We start from the raw sequence: 16447 nt of genomic DNA on the forward strand, positions 1-16447 counted from the left end.
AGCATTTGGTATGCATGATATAGACCATACGAAAGATAACGTGCATTTCCAAGGTAAGCTGGGGAGGGCAGGACAATATGAAAGCAGTAGTTACATTCAAATATTTAAAAGCTAAAGGACTATACTATAAAAAAGAAGCTACACTGGCTCTCTGTATTTAAAAACAAAAATAAATGGACAGAAAATATAGGAATCAGGTTTTAGCACAGAACACCAAAGTATTTAACCTGTACAGCTATTCAGCAATGTAATGGGCTACCCTGCAAAGTAGTAGGCTCCCAGTCACTGGAAATATCTGTTCCACTCAAGTCTGAGGCACATGCAACAGGGAGTTTATTTTGTGTTATTTAATAGGTGGGGTTACGAAAGAATATGTTATGATGACAAAAATCTGAAGTTTGGAACAGGAATGGGCAGAGCTCAAATTTATCAGTCATGACACTCATGGATGGGAGGGCTTAGGGGTGTATCTGTACCTAAGCCCCAGCAACATCTACTGTACATGGTAGTAAAAACTAAATGTCATGCACGGTAAGCACTTAATAAACAGTAGCTTTGATTTTTGTTAAGGTGAATGCTTTAAAACCCTCTAAAGCCCCTTCCAATATAAGTTGGTTGATCTTTCAAGAAAATCACCTAGTAAGGAACAGTGGTGCTTCGGAGTCATTCTGAACAAGCCACAGCAACACAGAGGTGAAGCCTTAGAGAAATTGGAGAGTATCAGTAAGAGCTAAATGCTTACCACACAGGCCAGAGGCCATGTCAAGAACTTCAAAGACAGTACTTCATCTGTGCCTCACAATCATTCTGTGAGGTACTAATATCCTCATCTTACAGAGAGGCACCGACAGCTCAGGGAGGCTGAGTGGCTAGTCCAAAATCCCACAGATAGATGGTGGCAGAGCTGAGACCTATACCAAGGTGTCAACTGATTCCAAAACAGAGATTTTCAGCTACTGTATGCTGCCTTGGGTAAGGTCATAAGTATGAGAATCAGTAGGTAGATTTGGACCCATAACTGGAAAAGAGACTTTAAGAAAAGTTTTGGTGATGACTTGTTTGCAAAAATGAAGCAAGATCTATCTCAAAGAATGCTCACCTTGGATAAGGACAGGAGACCCTACCACAAAGGAAAACATGTCAGAGGGAAGAGGAGGCAGATCACGATGAGGAACCTGGAGTGAGATAAGCTTATGTTATAAACAGATGTTAAGCTACAAACCAAAAAAAGCTAGAGGTGCAGAGAAATATGTAAATTTGGGAAATGTAGATAATAGGACCTTGAGGAAAAAAATACTACCCCGAAGGCTAATTCACTTAGTGTTATTAAGTGCATGCTAGTAGGCTCCAGGGACTGCTGTGTGTTCCTGCTTCACTTCTTTGCATCCTCCCAAAAGTCCTGTAAGGTGGGCCCTATCATCACCTCCACATTGTAGGTGGAAAAATGAGGCAAAGGCAGCTGAAGGTCACATGATGCTAACAATGAAACCAGATGTGCACCCAGGCAGTCTGGCTCTGGTGATACAATCTTAACCTACAGGACTGCCTGTTCCCTACAGGGGGAGGCCTCTCAAAATCCAGAAGAGAACAGTAATGGTCATAGAAATAGATGAGATCCTCTCACAGTACATACAAAGAGCAGGCAGATGACAAAAATGGAACTGATACCTAAATAGGTCAGTATAGACAATAAAATTGAAGGCTTGACACCTTCTGGAAAACCCAGCGCGCTGGGAAGATGGCATAGCTCTGCAAAGAGAGCTCTTACAGGTGCCAGGCAGAGGGGTGCTTTGTGAGCACTGCTGATGGCGCCAGTGAGGACTGATGAGAAGGGGCCTCCTTCACCTAAGGCCAGAAGGTTGCAGAGACGGAGCTGTACAGCCCACGCTAAGGCAGTTCTGCTCAAGCACATGAAAGGAGGCCCAATTTTTCTTTACTATTTGCCAGCGAACTGTTTTGTGTTCCCTCTATTCTGGTGCATGATGATTAATGGAATAGGCTTTTATTACAGCAGTTTCCAACTACTCCAACACACCCATTCAGATTGCTGCAGGGGAAAAAAAAATCAGACTCTTTAAAATTGCTGGCTGTACAGAAATAAACATATATAGGGGTTACACCACTTTAGGTCTAACATTCATGCTTCTAATAGTTTCAGGCCTGTCATTTCCTTAATAATCACCAATTTTCAAGTGGGTATATTTTGAATGCAAAATTCTCTCTACCTCTATTCAGACCTGGAAGTTTGTGCTTCAGCCTAAGGACAATTTATCAGGAACAAAAAGATATAGAGCAATAGACCTTCAAAACAAGCAGCAGATCCAGATGATTTTATATTATAAAGCCCAGAACACCAAAAAAGACCCCTAGTTCATTTGCACTTGTGTGCTTTGCACAGTTTTGAAATTTGAAAAATCATCTAAAACTTTAATAAAAGCAGGGAGGTATCAATAAGGATATGATTCAGAAGCATCCCTTTTTAAGGGTAGAGGTGGAAGAATTCTGGGGGAAATGCAGGTAATTATTTATGACAACAAGGACCAAAATGCCTAAAAGATGGTTTCTTTAAAAAATACAGTATCACATTTAGCCCTATTTCAAATAAATTCTGTATTGCATTAAATACCAGAACCTGCATACTATTTAATATGTAAGTATCCACTTCATTTTCATAATTCAATGCTAATTTGGAGAAAAAAATTCTAGCTAAAATAAAGATCAACATATTTTTGAACAGAGTAAAAATGGAACTTAGCAATGGAGCAGGTAGAGTGATAAGTAGCTCTCATTCCTAACATTTTTCTGTGCTCCCCACACTCAGCTCAGGCAGTCATATTTCCAGAGCTCAGGGTGAAATTTCATCCCCAATTCACTGAGTGGGGCCTTTTACCCCAAAGGCCTCTAGAAGCAGGGCTGTATGCAGCACTGTGTGCTTGGCAACACCTTGGCAGAAACCAAGGACAGAGCTTTTCCGTCTCAATTTCCTTGATCTTCTGATTTAATGTTAAACTTCACAGTGGATAATAGCTGGGCGATGCCATATGGAGTGTTCATCTTTACCAGGATGTTAGAGTAAAAGCCTGCACAACAGGCTGCCCAACAAAACAGTAAGCTGATGAACACCATGGGCACAACAGCATGATGAATTCTGATTTCCTCAGTCCAGTGAGTAGAAAGTGCAATGTGAATGAAATGCGTCATGCATCAAATTCTCCCAGGGACCAGGATATTAGCACATCTGTGCTAACCAGTGATGGCTTCCATTTGGACACAAAACACAATCTTATCTCTTGGAAGAGCTGACATTTGCTACTTTTACTCATTATTTCATTTTGGATCATCAAGAGGGGCTGTATTTATGAAAGAGTACCAGAGCTGTATTGCAGACCACACCTGGGGCAACTTAAAATCATCATAAAAAGCGCACTCACATGTTAGAAATGCAAATGCAGTCATGGTCTATGGCTACTAAAGATCCATTGTCTAGATATTTTAACTAATACAGATGGCAGGTGGTGGGGGGGACAAAAAGAGGCAAAAATGGCTTCGGTCACTGTTCTAACAAAGACCTTGTTAGGTGTCCACTCAACTGTTTAAACAACTGTGGCTTTAGCAAGTTCTACAAGGGATTGTTTTTGTTAACACCTGCAATGTTCTAGCAATTTCAAAGCTTGATGGTGCTGCATTGGTTAAAGGTCATGTTTTCTTTTGTTTGGTGGTGGTAGTGGCTGGGAACTTCTTTTTTTAACATACATAGCCCTTTGTGTTGGAAGTTTTGCCTTATATAAGAATGCTATGCCAAACATAGTAAAGAACTGTAAGTGAGAATACCAGAAAGCCCAGACTATGGCTAACTAGGAGCGGTGACTCTCTGGCCTCCAGAGGAACACGCAGCCACCACCAGCACTTGGGAGCCACAGACTTCCAGAGCATTGCTCTCGACGGCTCTGAACCTGAATGACAACAATGTCTGTTTTACACAGAAAAGATATGGGCTGATCTGTATGCCATGCTGACCCATAAGCTGCAATAATGGTAAATTTGATTAACAAAAGGAGCTAAAATTGTTCAGTTGCATTACTAGAATGAGTATGTTCTGGTATCCAACCCAACCCATGGGGCTGGCACTGGGCTCATGTTCCCTGACAACAAGGGTCCTTACCAACGTTAACGGCCAGTCCAGGACACCAGCTCTCTATTGAGCAGGGGCATCCAGGTCCTATTCCCACCTCTCTCAACTATGACTCACCTCTTCTAACAAAAGGGGGACATGAATAAAGTCATAGCAAAACACACCTTTGTGATCAAGGCTCTCTGTTGGGTCCAGTAACTTCATTGTTAAACTGTATTTCATGAGCAACGTCAGAGAATTTTTTTAGTACTATTCCCTCCCAAGCCAGCTAACCATTTCTTGGCTGACTAACCCCAAATTGAAAATCTGGCCTGTTCACCAATTAGAGCATTGTTGATTTCTTGATGATTCCTCTTCCTAGAGCAAGAGCATGAAGGCCTCTGGAAACAAGAAATTTCCTGGTTCGGTAAGATGGGGAACAGAATTCCTTGGAAATGCCCAAGTCTGTGGGCCCATAGGTCCTGGAGTCCTGTCATACCATTTTAATTCCAAGGAACTGAGACAGGTGGAAACAGTCCAGCAGCATACTTGCCACCCTGTTCTGCAACCCTTCATTAAGCGTCCCCCCTTGTGCTCCCCATCTCAGCAGACCACCACCGTCTGCCCAAGCCTAAACCTAGGAGTCAGCCCTAGAAGTCATATCCTTAAGTGTCCCCATCCTATTAAACCACCAAGCCTGGTCAGGCCCATCCCTTTTTCTCTTGAACCCATTTACTTTGGCTTATCACCATTAACCTCCAACCTAGGCCATGGCTGTTTTTAGATTAGAAAGTGACCAACTAGTTTCCCTTTCCTTAGTCATAGCCCTCTCCATTTAATTTGTCACAGTCAGAATGATCTGATCATGTTTGCCTCTTCAAACTCCTCATCAATATGAGGATGAAGACCTGGAGAACAGATTCAGTGCTTTTAAACAGTTGGGGTTTTGCAGTCTAAACCCTGCTTCCCAATGGGTGGCCCTGAAACTATCTGGAACATCACAATTCAGCCACTTGTTTGAAAGGCAGTTTCTTAGGCCCTAACCAGACTTACTGTATCAGAGCCTTGTGGGGAGACAGAGGCCCAGGACTCTGCCTTTTGAAATAATCACTTCAGAAAAATTTTATACAAAATTTGAAAAACACTGCTAGAGATTTAGGAAAATAAAAATCAATTTCAATTCTACCTGTCTCAACTTGAACAAATCCAGAAAGCTTCTCCAAGCTTCTGAGAGCTTCTCTTTCATACAGAAACAATAGTGACTGCTGAACACCTAAGGTGATTATAAGGATAAGTAAAAGCACTTTCTAAACTGGGAACTGCTCTATGAGAGCCAGTTTGGAGAAAGTGTTTTCTAGCTAACAAGTATGTTGCATTTGGTAGCAATCCTAAACTTTTCTATCCTGAGATTGGAGACACTAGAAAATCCTATGCACAGACTATTTTAAAATTGTCATAATTTTATGTGAAATATAGATCTATAATTATAAAACATCAAAAAGTAAAGGGAGATAACATAATATGCACCCTTACTAAGGGCTTTTGTTATTATCACATCTGGCAATAAATGGGTGGGGGTGAGAAATGCCAGATGGCCAGTAATGTGTGACTTGTACACCCCTATTCAGAAGCATGGCCATTTCCACCAAGAGAAACTAACTGCTCATAGCCGTGGCCCTGGAGACAGTGTAGTAGAGTGGTACCAGCAGTTCTGATTCTCTCATGTCTGTGACCTTATGGAGGGAGCTGAGGTCTAGGACAGTTTTGCTCTACTCTTCAGCGGTGTTCCTTTGGGAACCTAATGAAAGCCATGAGCATTTTCCCCTGAAGATTACCTTTAAATGCAAAACTTTACCCTAGAGTCTGTTTATTCTTTTGCATATTATAGGGGATAATGGTATATTGAGGGATGCTCTTAATTGGAAATAAAATAGTTAAAAGCACTTTGTAAATTATAAAGATTGTTACTATTATTACTTCTTTTTTTTGAGAGTGCCTCTTCTTATGGTCTCCATAGAGTAATTTGGCAGAAAAGTTTGAGGCACTTCCCTTTGTGCTCACAGTTGCCTACAATGTCCACCCAATAAAAAATGGGCAATAGTTTTGAACGGACAGGTCTCCAAAGAAGATATGTAAGTGGCCAATAAGCATATGAAAAGATGCTCAACATCATTAGTCATTACGGAAATGCAAATCAAAATCCCTAATGAGATACCGCTAAAAGCCTCGAACGTGATAGGCCTCAGTCTTCTCATCTATAAAATGGGATTTATACCTGCTTGTACTTAGCCCTTTGATCTGTCAGATAAACATAGGAATAACCCCTAGAATTGTACCTTGTAAGTGTCTCAAGATGTTATCTCTGAACCTCTTGGCCCTTAGCACAAGGCCTCTGGGCAAACACTGCATGTTCAGCAAACATTTGCTAAACTGGGTAGTTTGCCCCAGGAGTAGTAATACTCAGCACAAGAAATACTTCTAAACTGGGTATTTTTAGAGAGTTTTATGTTAACACCATTTATGAACAGGAGTTCCATCAGGTATAGAAAAGGAAAATTTCTCCACATTGTTTTCTAAAAAATTCAGCATATTAAAATCCATTTTTCAACTAGCAACCATAAAATTAGAGTTTTACTCTAGGAGCTGAGAGTAGAGATGTATGGAGAGAGTATTTTAAATAGAATATTTTATAGGATATTTTAAAATACACATACATACCCACCCACAGTGTATTCACATTGACACCAACACTCATGAAGTTAAGTGGAAATGACAAAATTGGGCATAAAAAAAGAAAATAGCAACAGAAGATCCAGCAGTATTAACAATGAGGTATTGGGACTGTGACTCCACTGTCTGCTGATATCCTTCCCTGTCAACAAGGACCGAGACTGGACAGGAGATTCTGTATCTCTGCTACTTGCTTCAACACTATTGTTTGGCTGCAAAGTACAAACAAGGCAACTTTAGCTCGAAGAATATCAAACTGATTCACCATATTATGAATTTAAAACCAAAGCACAGAAAATGACACATGAGCTTTCCAGCAATGCCCAGGACCAGCACAATTCAGAGAGCAGGCAGCTTGTGCAAACAGTACACAGATAAACATGTGAACATACAGAGCCCTCCCAGCCACGTGCAGGCTTGTAACAAACTCACACTTGCTTAAATATAGTAAAACATTAAATGAAGAAAAAAAAAAGATCTGGCCTTGCAGAGAATGGCACTGCCCACCAGTCACAAACAGGTGCACATACGTAAGCCCAGGTAACACACAAATGTGACATCTGAGTTGGCTGGAGCCAAGCTGAATTACTTCTAGGACCTTCAGGACTCTAGAGCAGTGTTGTTTCTCTGTACTGTGGAGGCTCCTTGACAGCACAAGCACTTCTCAGCTGTCCCTATGGCTGCTCCTCTTCCTCATCAGGTGACAGGCAGTGGCCTGCATGGTGGTAGTTCTTTCACATCTCAGGCAGCCAAGCATGGGCTTTCATAACCGCGGCGCCAGCCAGGGAGTGGGTGCCTGTTTCTGAGCCCTGCCCTGGAGCAGAAAGGCGGGTGCATGCTTGCTAGCAAGAGCCTGAAATATTGAAGATTAAGCTCCCTTATGCCTTTAAGAAGTTCACTGCATCCAGAACAGAGCCTAAAGGAAGCATACAAAGTATCTGAAGTAGAGGTCTGAAGCTCTACCTGCATTCAAAATAGAATTTCAAAGAAAGAAACACACAAAACATGTGAATGGGGGTGGGGTTGGGGGGCGGGGAGGAAGCACAGGAGGAGGGCCCAATGGTAGACCGCAGAGCTGGCACTTCACTGGCATTCATGTAAAGTCTATTATGATACATCCATTAATTCCTTTAAATCTGGACCTGCAGTGGGGCACAGAAGCAATGCCCTTACCAAAATAAGTAACCACCATAAGCATTTCAATCTAGGAAAAGTCTGGCACTTGCATTTTGGCTACAAAGTCAAAATCGTCCCATGCAGGACACTGTGGGATATTTTTCCATTTACTGTTATAGAATGGAGTCAAATATAAGTGAATGCCTTACAAGTTGTAGCTGGAAACATACTTAGTAATCCCTGAGTCATGTAACCTTTGACTCGGGCTTCTCCCTACCTTGAAGAAGGCCTAGAATCTGCTGTGAGGGCTTGACAGTGGACTCATTTAGCATAATTGATACTTGCTTAAAGGGAAACACGATCATCCCCACTATTGCTAACATCCCATTAAGACTAAAAGTTAATTAGGCTGTGTTCCATAAAGTCAATTTGAGGCATTTGTCTCAATAGCATTATTGTAATTATTCCTCATCAAAATGAATACCATCTCCCACTGCGCACCAACATCTTCTGTAAACAGCAAAAAAACCCCAACGTCTCACATCCCATTCTCTACCTGAGTTATCTATGTAGGTTTATGTTTATATTGAAATGAAAATGGGGATTCATAGACATTAATGTGCTTGAAAAAAAGACAAAGGCAGGTTTAAAACATCTTGTTCTAAAATTCAAATGCCAAGAAAATAAAAGCAAACTAACATGATAAATTTTATATATCGTAATAATACCAGTAAAAGTCAAAAACAGAAGCAGTGATTCAAGTCAACCTATTACATATGCTGGTACCTCAGAATAGGTTCCACTAAATGCTGACTGAATGAGCACATGGCAGGTGCATGTCCTTGCACCCTCCGCCTCCGCCCCACAACCCTTTCCCCACCACTCCTCACAAGGCTCTGCAAGCCTTGGGCACACGAAGCAGCAGGGGAACCAAGATACCCCACTGGTGACACTTCTGGTGACAGAGCACAGATGGAGATTTCCCTGGCAAATTGTTCCTCAAGACCCAGAATTTAAACGTAGTGAGCTAATGGCCTAAAATGAGTCTTTTAAATATTATATTTAATAAAATATAAATAAAATTTAGTTACTAGAGATATAAAATGAATGTATAAAAATCCAAAAGAGTGGTTTATCAGACATACCTAATATCATATAGATATTGAACCTCTTGTGACTAAATGCTAATATTGGAATTAAAACATTTAAAAAATTATGCTTCAGGAGCAAAACTACACTTGTAATCCTATCTTGTTGCTACTGTTCCACTGGCATTGTCAGTGGCCCAATGACATACCCAGAACTGGGGAAGGGAGGAGAAAGAGAAAGGCAGGAGAGACTGGGCCAATGAGGGTGCACCCCAGAAACACAGGCCACTCCCCCAGAGTTAACCCTGGATAAGCATAGCACGTGCTGGAGAACAATGACTTGCAGACTTGGTTGCCACAGCAGAAGCCCCTGGGTCCCAAACTGTCCCTGCCCCATTCCCAGTCAAATCTAATCCCAAATAACACCAGTTTTTAAAGCTCCCCAGCTGATTGCAACATAGTCAAGTTCCACACCCACTAGCTTATCTATAAAAGGTCTCAGGTGAAATGAATCTAATTAAATCCTTATGAGGACATCCGTCCATACAAAATATTGGTGAACAGTAGCAGAACCAGTCATAAGCCAACCACTCAAGTTCCAATTCTGCCTGCCTGACCTATGTCACATGACTTTCCATCAAATCACCTGATTTCACAGGGCCCGTATGTCTTTTAAATGTGACAGGGTTCTACCCAGTTTTTATGAACTCGTCAATCCTATGGTTACTACATACTAATAAATTCTTCCAAATAGGATGGTTTGGCCAAGGTTAGCAAGTTTGAGGTAAATCAGTATCCCAGTTTTACTTATGTACTCTTTTCAACACTTTAAGAGATAGACCCACCAGTAAAAACTGAGTGAATTCTGCATATGTCAGGTGTCTTTTTCTTTCTTTTCCAAAATGTAGTTGCACAAATTCTGAATCCCAGTTAAATGGAATATGTTGATGAATTGTGGTCTGTTCAAAAACTTGCTTAACGTCCTCTGAAAGGAGAAAAGAAAGGTTGATTAAAACAAAGCAAACTGGGTCCCCCCCTTATAACATGTTATTAAATGGATATTGCTACTTTCTTCTTATAAAAAGTAACAACTCTGAAAACACACATAGATCATCAAATCATGGCAGAAATAAAAGTTGGAATCCTCTTGAAATCAGTCAAGAAATCAAAGTTAATAATCCCACCAAATAAAGTAAAGGGGGAAAAAAACCCAGGACAGACAGACAGACAGACAGACAGACAGACAGACAGACAGACAGACAGACAGACACACACACACACACACACACACACACACACACACACACGCCTAAGAGGAGGGAGGAAACCAAACTAAAGTAATAAGCCACATTATCATCACCTCATATGGTTTTGTTTTAAGAAATATGACTTTCTAGGCACAGAGTATAGCTCAATATTTAGTGGCAGGAAATACACATATACAAAAGTATATATAACAACACAAGTCTTAAATACAGTCCGTTATCAAGTTATTAAAAAGTTGGTGAGGATTTAGAAATCAGACAAATCCGAAAGTACATATTTCAATAGCACTGACTCTATTTGAGCTTTAAAAGGTCCACTGTTTATCAAGCCAGACTTAGACACAGGCAATGGGAAGAAGGCCAGCAGCCCGAGTTTTCAACTCTACATGGCACATTTTTGTCTTGACGGAAGTTCTCAATGGTCCAAATTATCCCATTTTAAGATGGGCTACCCAATGGACTAGTACTGACCCTTCACCTCTTTTGAGCCCCTACTACAAACTGTAAGAGGACTGACAGAAAAAATAAAACAATATGTAAAACCTTATTTTTCTTACTTTTCTAAGGCTATTTTTTTTACTAGTCTTCTGCTTCCAACAAAAGTGTATGTTTGGAGGGTAGGGAGACACACATTATTATTATATTAATGAATTCTGTCCTGGCTTTCATGTCTTTAAATGTATCCACCACACCTGCTCATTTTTATGAGCAAACTCTGCCTGATACTTTGTTTTTTTCCTTTGCCTCTATTTAAAGAAAGAAAAAGAAGTTCTTTAACCTTCTAAGGGTGCCAAAACTTTTGGCACATGTTTTCACTGTTTCCCCCAAATTTCCTACTTCCACCCCCATTACACCCACAAGTTTTTATTCCATGCTTTTAAAGTTTCCAGAAATTTTTAAAGTCTTGTCATGAAGAAACAGCAGTGCTGCCATCAGCACTCGCATACACACTGGGGGTATCTGCACAGAGAAGGCAGTAAAAATCAGAATTATGCCAGGCATAAATGACAGAAGGTGGCAGAAAACCTCAGGCTGGCCCTGATGAGGACAATAAAATAAAAAGTTTTAAAGTGCAACCCTCAATTTCAAGAATAGAGATTAGGGAAAAAAAGGAAACTATTGACAATACTTTAAGTAAAAAAAGGAAAGATTCCCAGAGGGGAGGGGGGGAGAGAGAGAGAGAGAGAGAGAGAGAGAGAGAGAGAGAGAGAGAGAGTGTGTGTGTGTGTGTGTGTGTGTGTAGGAGCTAAAACTTCTTAGGCATTTACTATGTGCCAGGTATTGTTCTAACACCTAGATGTCTTAAGTCTTCAGTGGTAAAGCAGATATTAACCTAGATAATCTCGAGCTCCTTTCCTGGTCTAAACTTCTGTGCCTCTGCATAAAGCAGATCCAACATGGATCCAAAGAAGGCTCCCACAATATTCTAATCTAGACCAATAAATTATATAATGAGAAATGGTGTTCAAATGACAAAGATATGATCAAAGGAAAAAATAATTTTTATTATAAATAAAATTTTAAAGAAATAATATATAACAAATATGGCTTTCTGGCCATTTTTCTGCCAAGTATTCTGGTGAAATAAAGTTTTAATGTAATAATCAAAGGAGAGCTGTCAAAAATAAGGTCCTTTTCTTGATTTCGCATTCAATGTTCCACAGAAAGTAACAGAAGGCATTGCTCAAATATTGGCATATAAAGCTAAGGCATTTGTTATCCATTTTAGTATTTATATAATCTAAAATTATAAATACATATAAATCTATTTAAGTTACTCAAATTAGTAAATGAATTTAGAATGTGCCTCACCCTAATTATTTTCCCTGTAGTTAAAGTAACATTTACTGCTTAGTAGTGAGTGCTCTGACTTGAATTCTAAGCTGTCAACTTTGAACCCTAAGTTGAGGACCTTTTCCACTGCCTCATAGAGCTTGTCTCTCTTATAAAATGCATGCCTCAAATGCTGAAATCTAGTCACTCAGGATAGAGTCATATGTGACCCTCAAGATGTAACTCTACAAAGCAAGCAATAAAAATCAGATCTTACAGACCTGTATTATTGATAACAATGTTTTTAAAAAGATGATCTCTATATAGTATATATGTATGTATGCAGATATGTGTGTGTGCCTGTACATATTTATTGTGTATCTTTTCTTTCCACTCAGATTCTTAGAACTTTGACAGCAAAGACCCTATTTTTCACATCTATCTTGCACTGGGGTGGCACAGCGGTGGACAGAGAACAACCAGTCACTAAGTAGTGGATGAGCTGAAGTGAGTCAGTAAAGGTTTACAGTAGTGCAGCAGGTTAAGAACAGTGGTGTTAACCCTTTGGGGCCCTACAGTTTCTATCTTTCTGAGTAGCTATGTCAACTATCATGTCCTAAGTAAGATTTTAGCAAATTGCTTCAGAATCATCAGTCTTGTTTGTTAAAGCTTTAAGCTGCAGCCCCGCTCCTAGGCTGAGTCAAGTCTATTGAGGGGATGAAATCTCTACTTTATCCAGTATCCCAAGTTCTTTAGATACAAAGGTCCAGGACCTCATTCTGAAAAACAATTTCCTAGAAAAGTATGGAAGGGTTGGATTCACTCCTTATGAATTTTTAATCCCATCAAAACAGACACAAATCTGAAAGGAGGCAAGGACAACATTCTCCAGACCAGTGTCATGCTGTAATGTGAACACACAGGTCACCTGCAGACCCAAGAGGATACACAGGGCTGCCATGTCGTACACCCAGTGGATGACATACTCTTCATGGCCTACCTGCTGCTCCCTGGAGTTGGACAGTTTACAAGTAACACAACCCTGAGAATGTGGTCCTATGACCAGTTCTCAGCTGTTCTAACATACCTCCCGGGTGCTAAGAATGCCTTAGCTACCTAGCAGCCAGCTTCTAAGTGGCACAGTGACGAGCACGGTCCAAGGCTCTGAGGCAGTGGGAGGGTGAGGGAATACAGTGCTGTATCCAAGCCCAACCCACAACAGATGCAAACAGTATACTGTGAAGTGCTACACTGCAGGCATTCCTCATGATAAGGAAATAAAAAGTTTAAGGAGGCAGGCGCTTACAGAAGTAGGCAAAAAAGGCTTCTTGGAGAAGATAACCCTTGGTCTGAGTCCTGAAGGCTGTAGAGGATTTATGCACATGGGTCTGTCAGGGAGTATTTCAGTGGCAAGCAACAGTATTAAGAAGGGTTCCTTTCTTTTGAAGTGAATTAAGGGTTCAATCAGAGCACTTTGGCCCAAAGCCACATGGGGTCATTGAAACATGACTGATCCCACTCCAGGTAGTAACAGACATTGGCATTACTTGCCAGAAGTAAATATTATTATTTTCAACCTCCCAGGACTTGACAGTGCAGTTATGGTAAAGAAAAGGTCACTATGGGAAAAACAGTTGGTCATGGGACTCTACAGAAAAGAAGACCTGGAGTTTTTTACCACTTGATACAATTTCTACAAAATTTACTTTTCACTCTTCTAACTTACCTTAACAGAGGTTTATGTACTCAAATATCCTATGACCAACCCATTCTAAGTGGGCAAACCAAATGATAGGTGCAAGAGGGAAGGAGGATTATTGATAAAAAGGAAAACTACCAATATTTCTATTCATTTTCATGGCTAATCAACTCTTCTAAAAAATGAAAATATTAAATTTTTCCATTCTGGAAAACTCATGCATTTTCTCTGAAAACATTTTATAGGCTCATAGGTCTTCGAATATTTCATCTGCTCTGATATGTCATCCTGGGTTGACATATTCTGAAATGCTTGGTCTACTTATTCTTATAGGCTCATGAACAGAAACTACATCCATAGCCAAATAATCACAAGAGACTCTGGTATTTCACCTCTCACTTTGGAAGACACTGTATTATCATCTCAGACTAATATTATTTTCTCCTTTTGGGAGGCACAAATAGCTTTCTCACTTAACGTTCGACTGCTTAAGATTTCTCCACCTTGTGAAGCAATGAAAGGTAAGAGTACTTCTCTCATCTTACAGTGGAAATCAGAAACTGAAAACCATCTTACAGTGTAAATCAGAAACTTTACAGTATACTGAAGCAATTTTCAAAATCTGGCTCCCATAGGAAACTCCAAGAGCTTTGCAATGAAAGACTCCAGGAGTCAACTTAGGGCCGGACTGTCACTGAGCCTTTCCCATTCCCTGACCTTTCCAAACCTAACTTGTAGTCCTGGAGAGGAAGAAGTAACCCAAAATGTTCTAGGCTTTTTGGTTTCTTACTTGATTCAGTGAACAACATATACAGATTATATACATAACATATATAGATATAATCATATATAATTATAACCCATAATTCACTAGCTGACAACTTTCAAATAAGCATCACTTGGCAGATTCATCACTAACTTAAAAAGAATTAGAAGCAGGTCTAACTGAGAGTTAAGAAATAAACCCCTACACTTACAGCCAAATGATTTTCGACCAGGGTAACAAGACAATTCAATAGGGAAAGATCAGCCTTTTCAATAAATGTGCTGGGACAACTAGAATCCACATGCAAATGAAAGAATTTGGAACTCTACATCACACCATATACAAAAGCTAACGCAAAATGGAGCAAAGATCTAAATGTAAAAGCTAAAACTGTGAAGCACTTATAGGAAAACACAGGTATAAATCTTTGTGACTCTGGATTAGGAAATGGTTTCTTAGACATGACACCATAAATACAAGCAAGAAAATAATATGCAATTTGGACTTGATCAAAATTGAAAACTTTTGCACTCCATCAACAAAGTGAAAAGACAAACTACAGAGCAGGAGAAGGTTCTGCAGAAGTCATCTAGTTTCAAAAATGGTCAGAGGATTTGAGTAGCCCCTTCTCCAAAGAAGACATACAAATGGCTAGTAAGCACGTGACAAGATGCTTTGACATCGCCAGCCAACAAGGAAGGGCAAATCAAAACCACAAGATACCACTTTACCCCCACCAGACAAATGTTGGTGAGGATGTGAAGAAATTGAGACCCTCAAACACCTCTGGTGGGAATGAAACATGGTGCAGTCACTCTGGAAAACAGTTTGGCAGTTCTTCAAAAAGTAATACATAGTTACCATATGACACTGTAATTCCATTCCTAGGTATATATCAAAGATTTGAAATGGAAACATATGTCTATACACAAAAACCTGTACACAAATGCTCACAGCAGCATTACTTATAATAGCCAAAAAGTGGATACAACCCAAACACCCATTAACTTAAGGATGGATAAACAAAAAGTGGTATATCCATAGCAATATATTACTCATCAATAAAAAGGGATACAATACTGTTAAATGTTAGAATGTGGATGAACCTTGAAAACATTATACTAAGAAGCCAGTCACAAAAGAAATGTCCAGCACTGGCAAATCCAGAGACAGAAAGTACATTAGCGGTTGCCGAGGACTGAAGGGACTAAAGGAAAACTGGAGGAGGGAGTGAGGATTGACAAGGTGTGGATTGATGAAAATGTTCTAAAATTGCACATATCTGTGGATATACTAGCCACCGCTGAATTATACACTTTAAATGGGTGTATTATATCTCAATAGCTGTTTTTTAAAAACATGGGACAGTCAGATCTTACTAAGAAGTAACATTAGGCAAAATCACTTAGTCGGACTGAATGCTCTCAATCTGTAAAATGGGAATAAAATACCTATCTTAGAGAGTTCTCCTGGAGCTAAGTGTATCTAGTACAATGTTCTAAACATAGTAGATGACCATTAAAATGGTGCAATTCCAAAATCTATAAAGTCTTAATTGTAATGGAAATTGTTATGTGGGCACCAAATATTTACAATAGATTCCAAAAAAATAAAATAAAATCAGGCACAGTGTGATCTGGAAATATCATACTTTTACATTTCTCAAAAAGCAGCAATTTTTCTCAAATATTTAAAATTTATTCTTTTAGCTCATGTGAAAATTCTGAATGAAAAGTGATAAAAAACTAAGTAATTTTCTATTATGTTTCTGAAAGTATGAAATTAAGAAAGATTAAGAACCTCCACTCTTTGCTTTGAAGATCTTTCAAATACTAGAAATATTTAATTGGCAAATTACTTGCACATGCCATTAAGTGGTTAGGCTGAATTTGCTTTTAC

At 39.6% G+C, this 16447-nt stretch overlaps 1 protein-coding gene across 6 annotated transcripts in view; it reads right to left on the minus strand.

Moving 5' to 3' along the window:
- Positions 1-16447, minus strand: part of SLC25A13 (solute carrier family 25 member 13) — a 187147-nt gene that overhangs the window by 76001 nt on the left and 94699 nt on the right. For 4 of the 6 annotated variants that reach the window (XM_036894452.2, XM_036894453.2, XM_036894454.2 and 1 more), the window contains one exon: positions 9891-10030. The exons of the other annotated variants lie outside the window; for them this stretch is intronic. In XM_036894452.2, the coding sequence (XP_036750347.1) occupies positions 9891-10030 (140 nt within the window). The remainder of the gene's footprint in view (positions 1-9890; positions 10031-16447) is intronic. 6 annotated transcript variants of the gene reach the window in all.

The sequence above is a fragment of the Manis pentadactyla genome, chromosome 7, assembly GCF_030020395.1.
Source record: "Manis pentadactyla isolate mManPen7 chromosome 7, mManPen7.hap1, whole genome shotgun sequence".
In the NCBI taxonomy this organism is placed as follows: Eukaryota; Metazoa; Chordata; class Mammalia; order Pholidota; family Manidae; genus Manis; species Manis pentadactyla.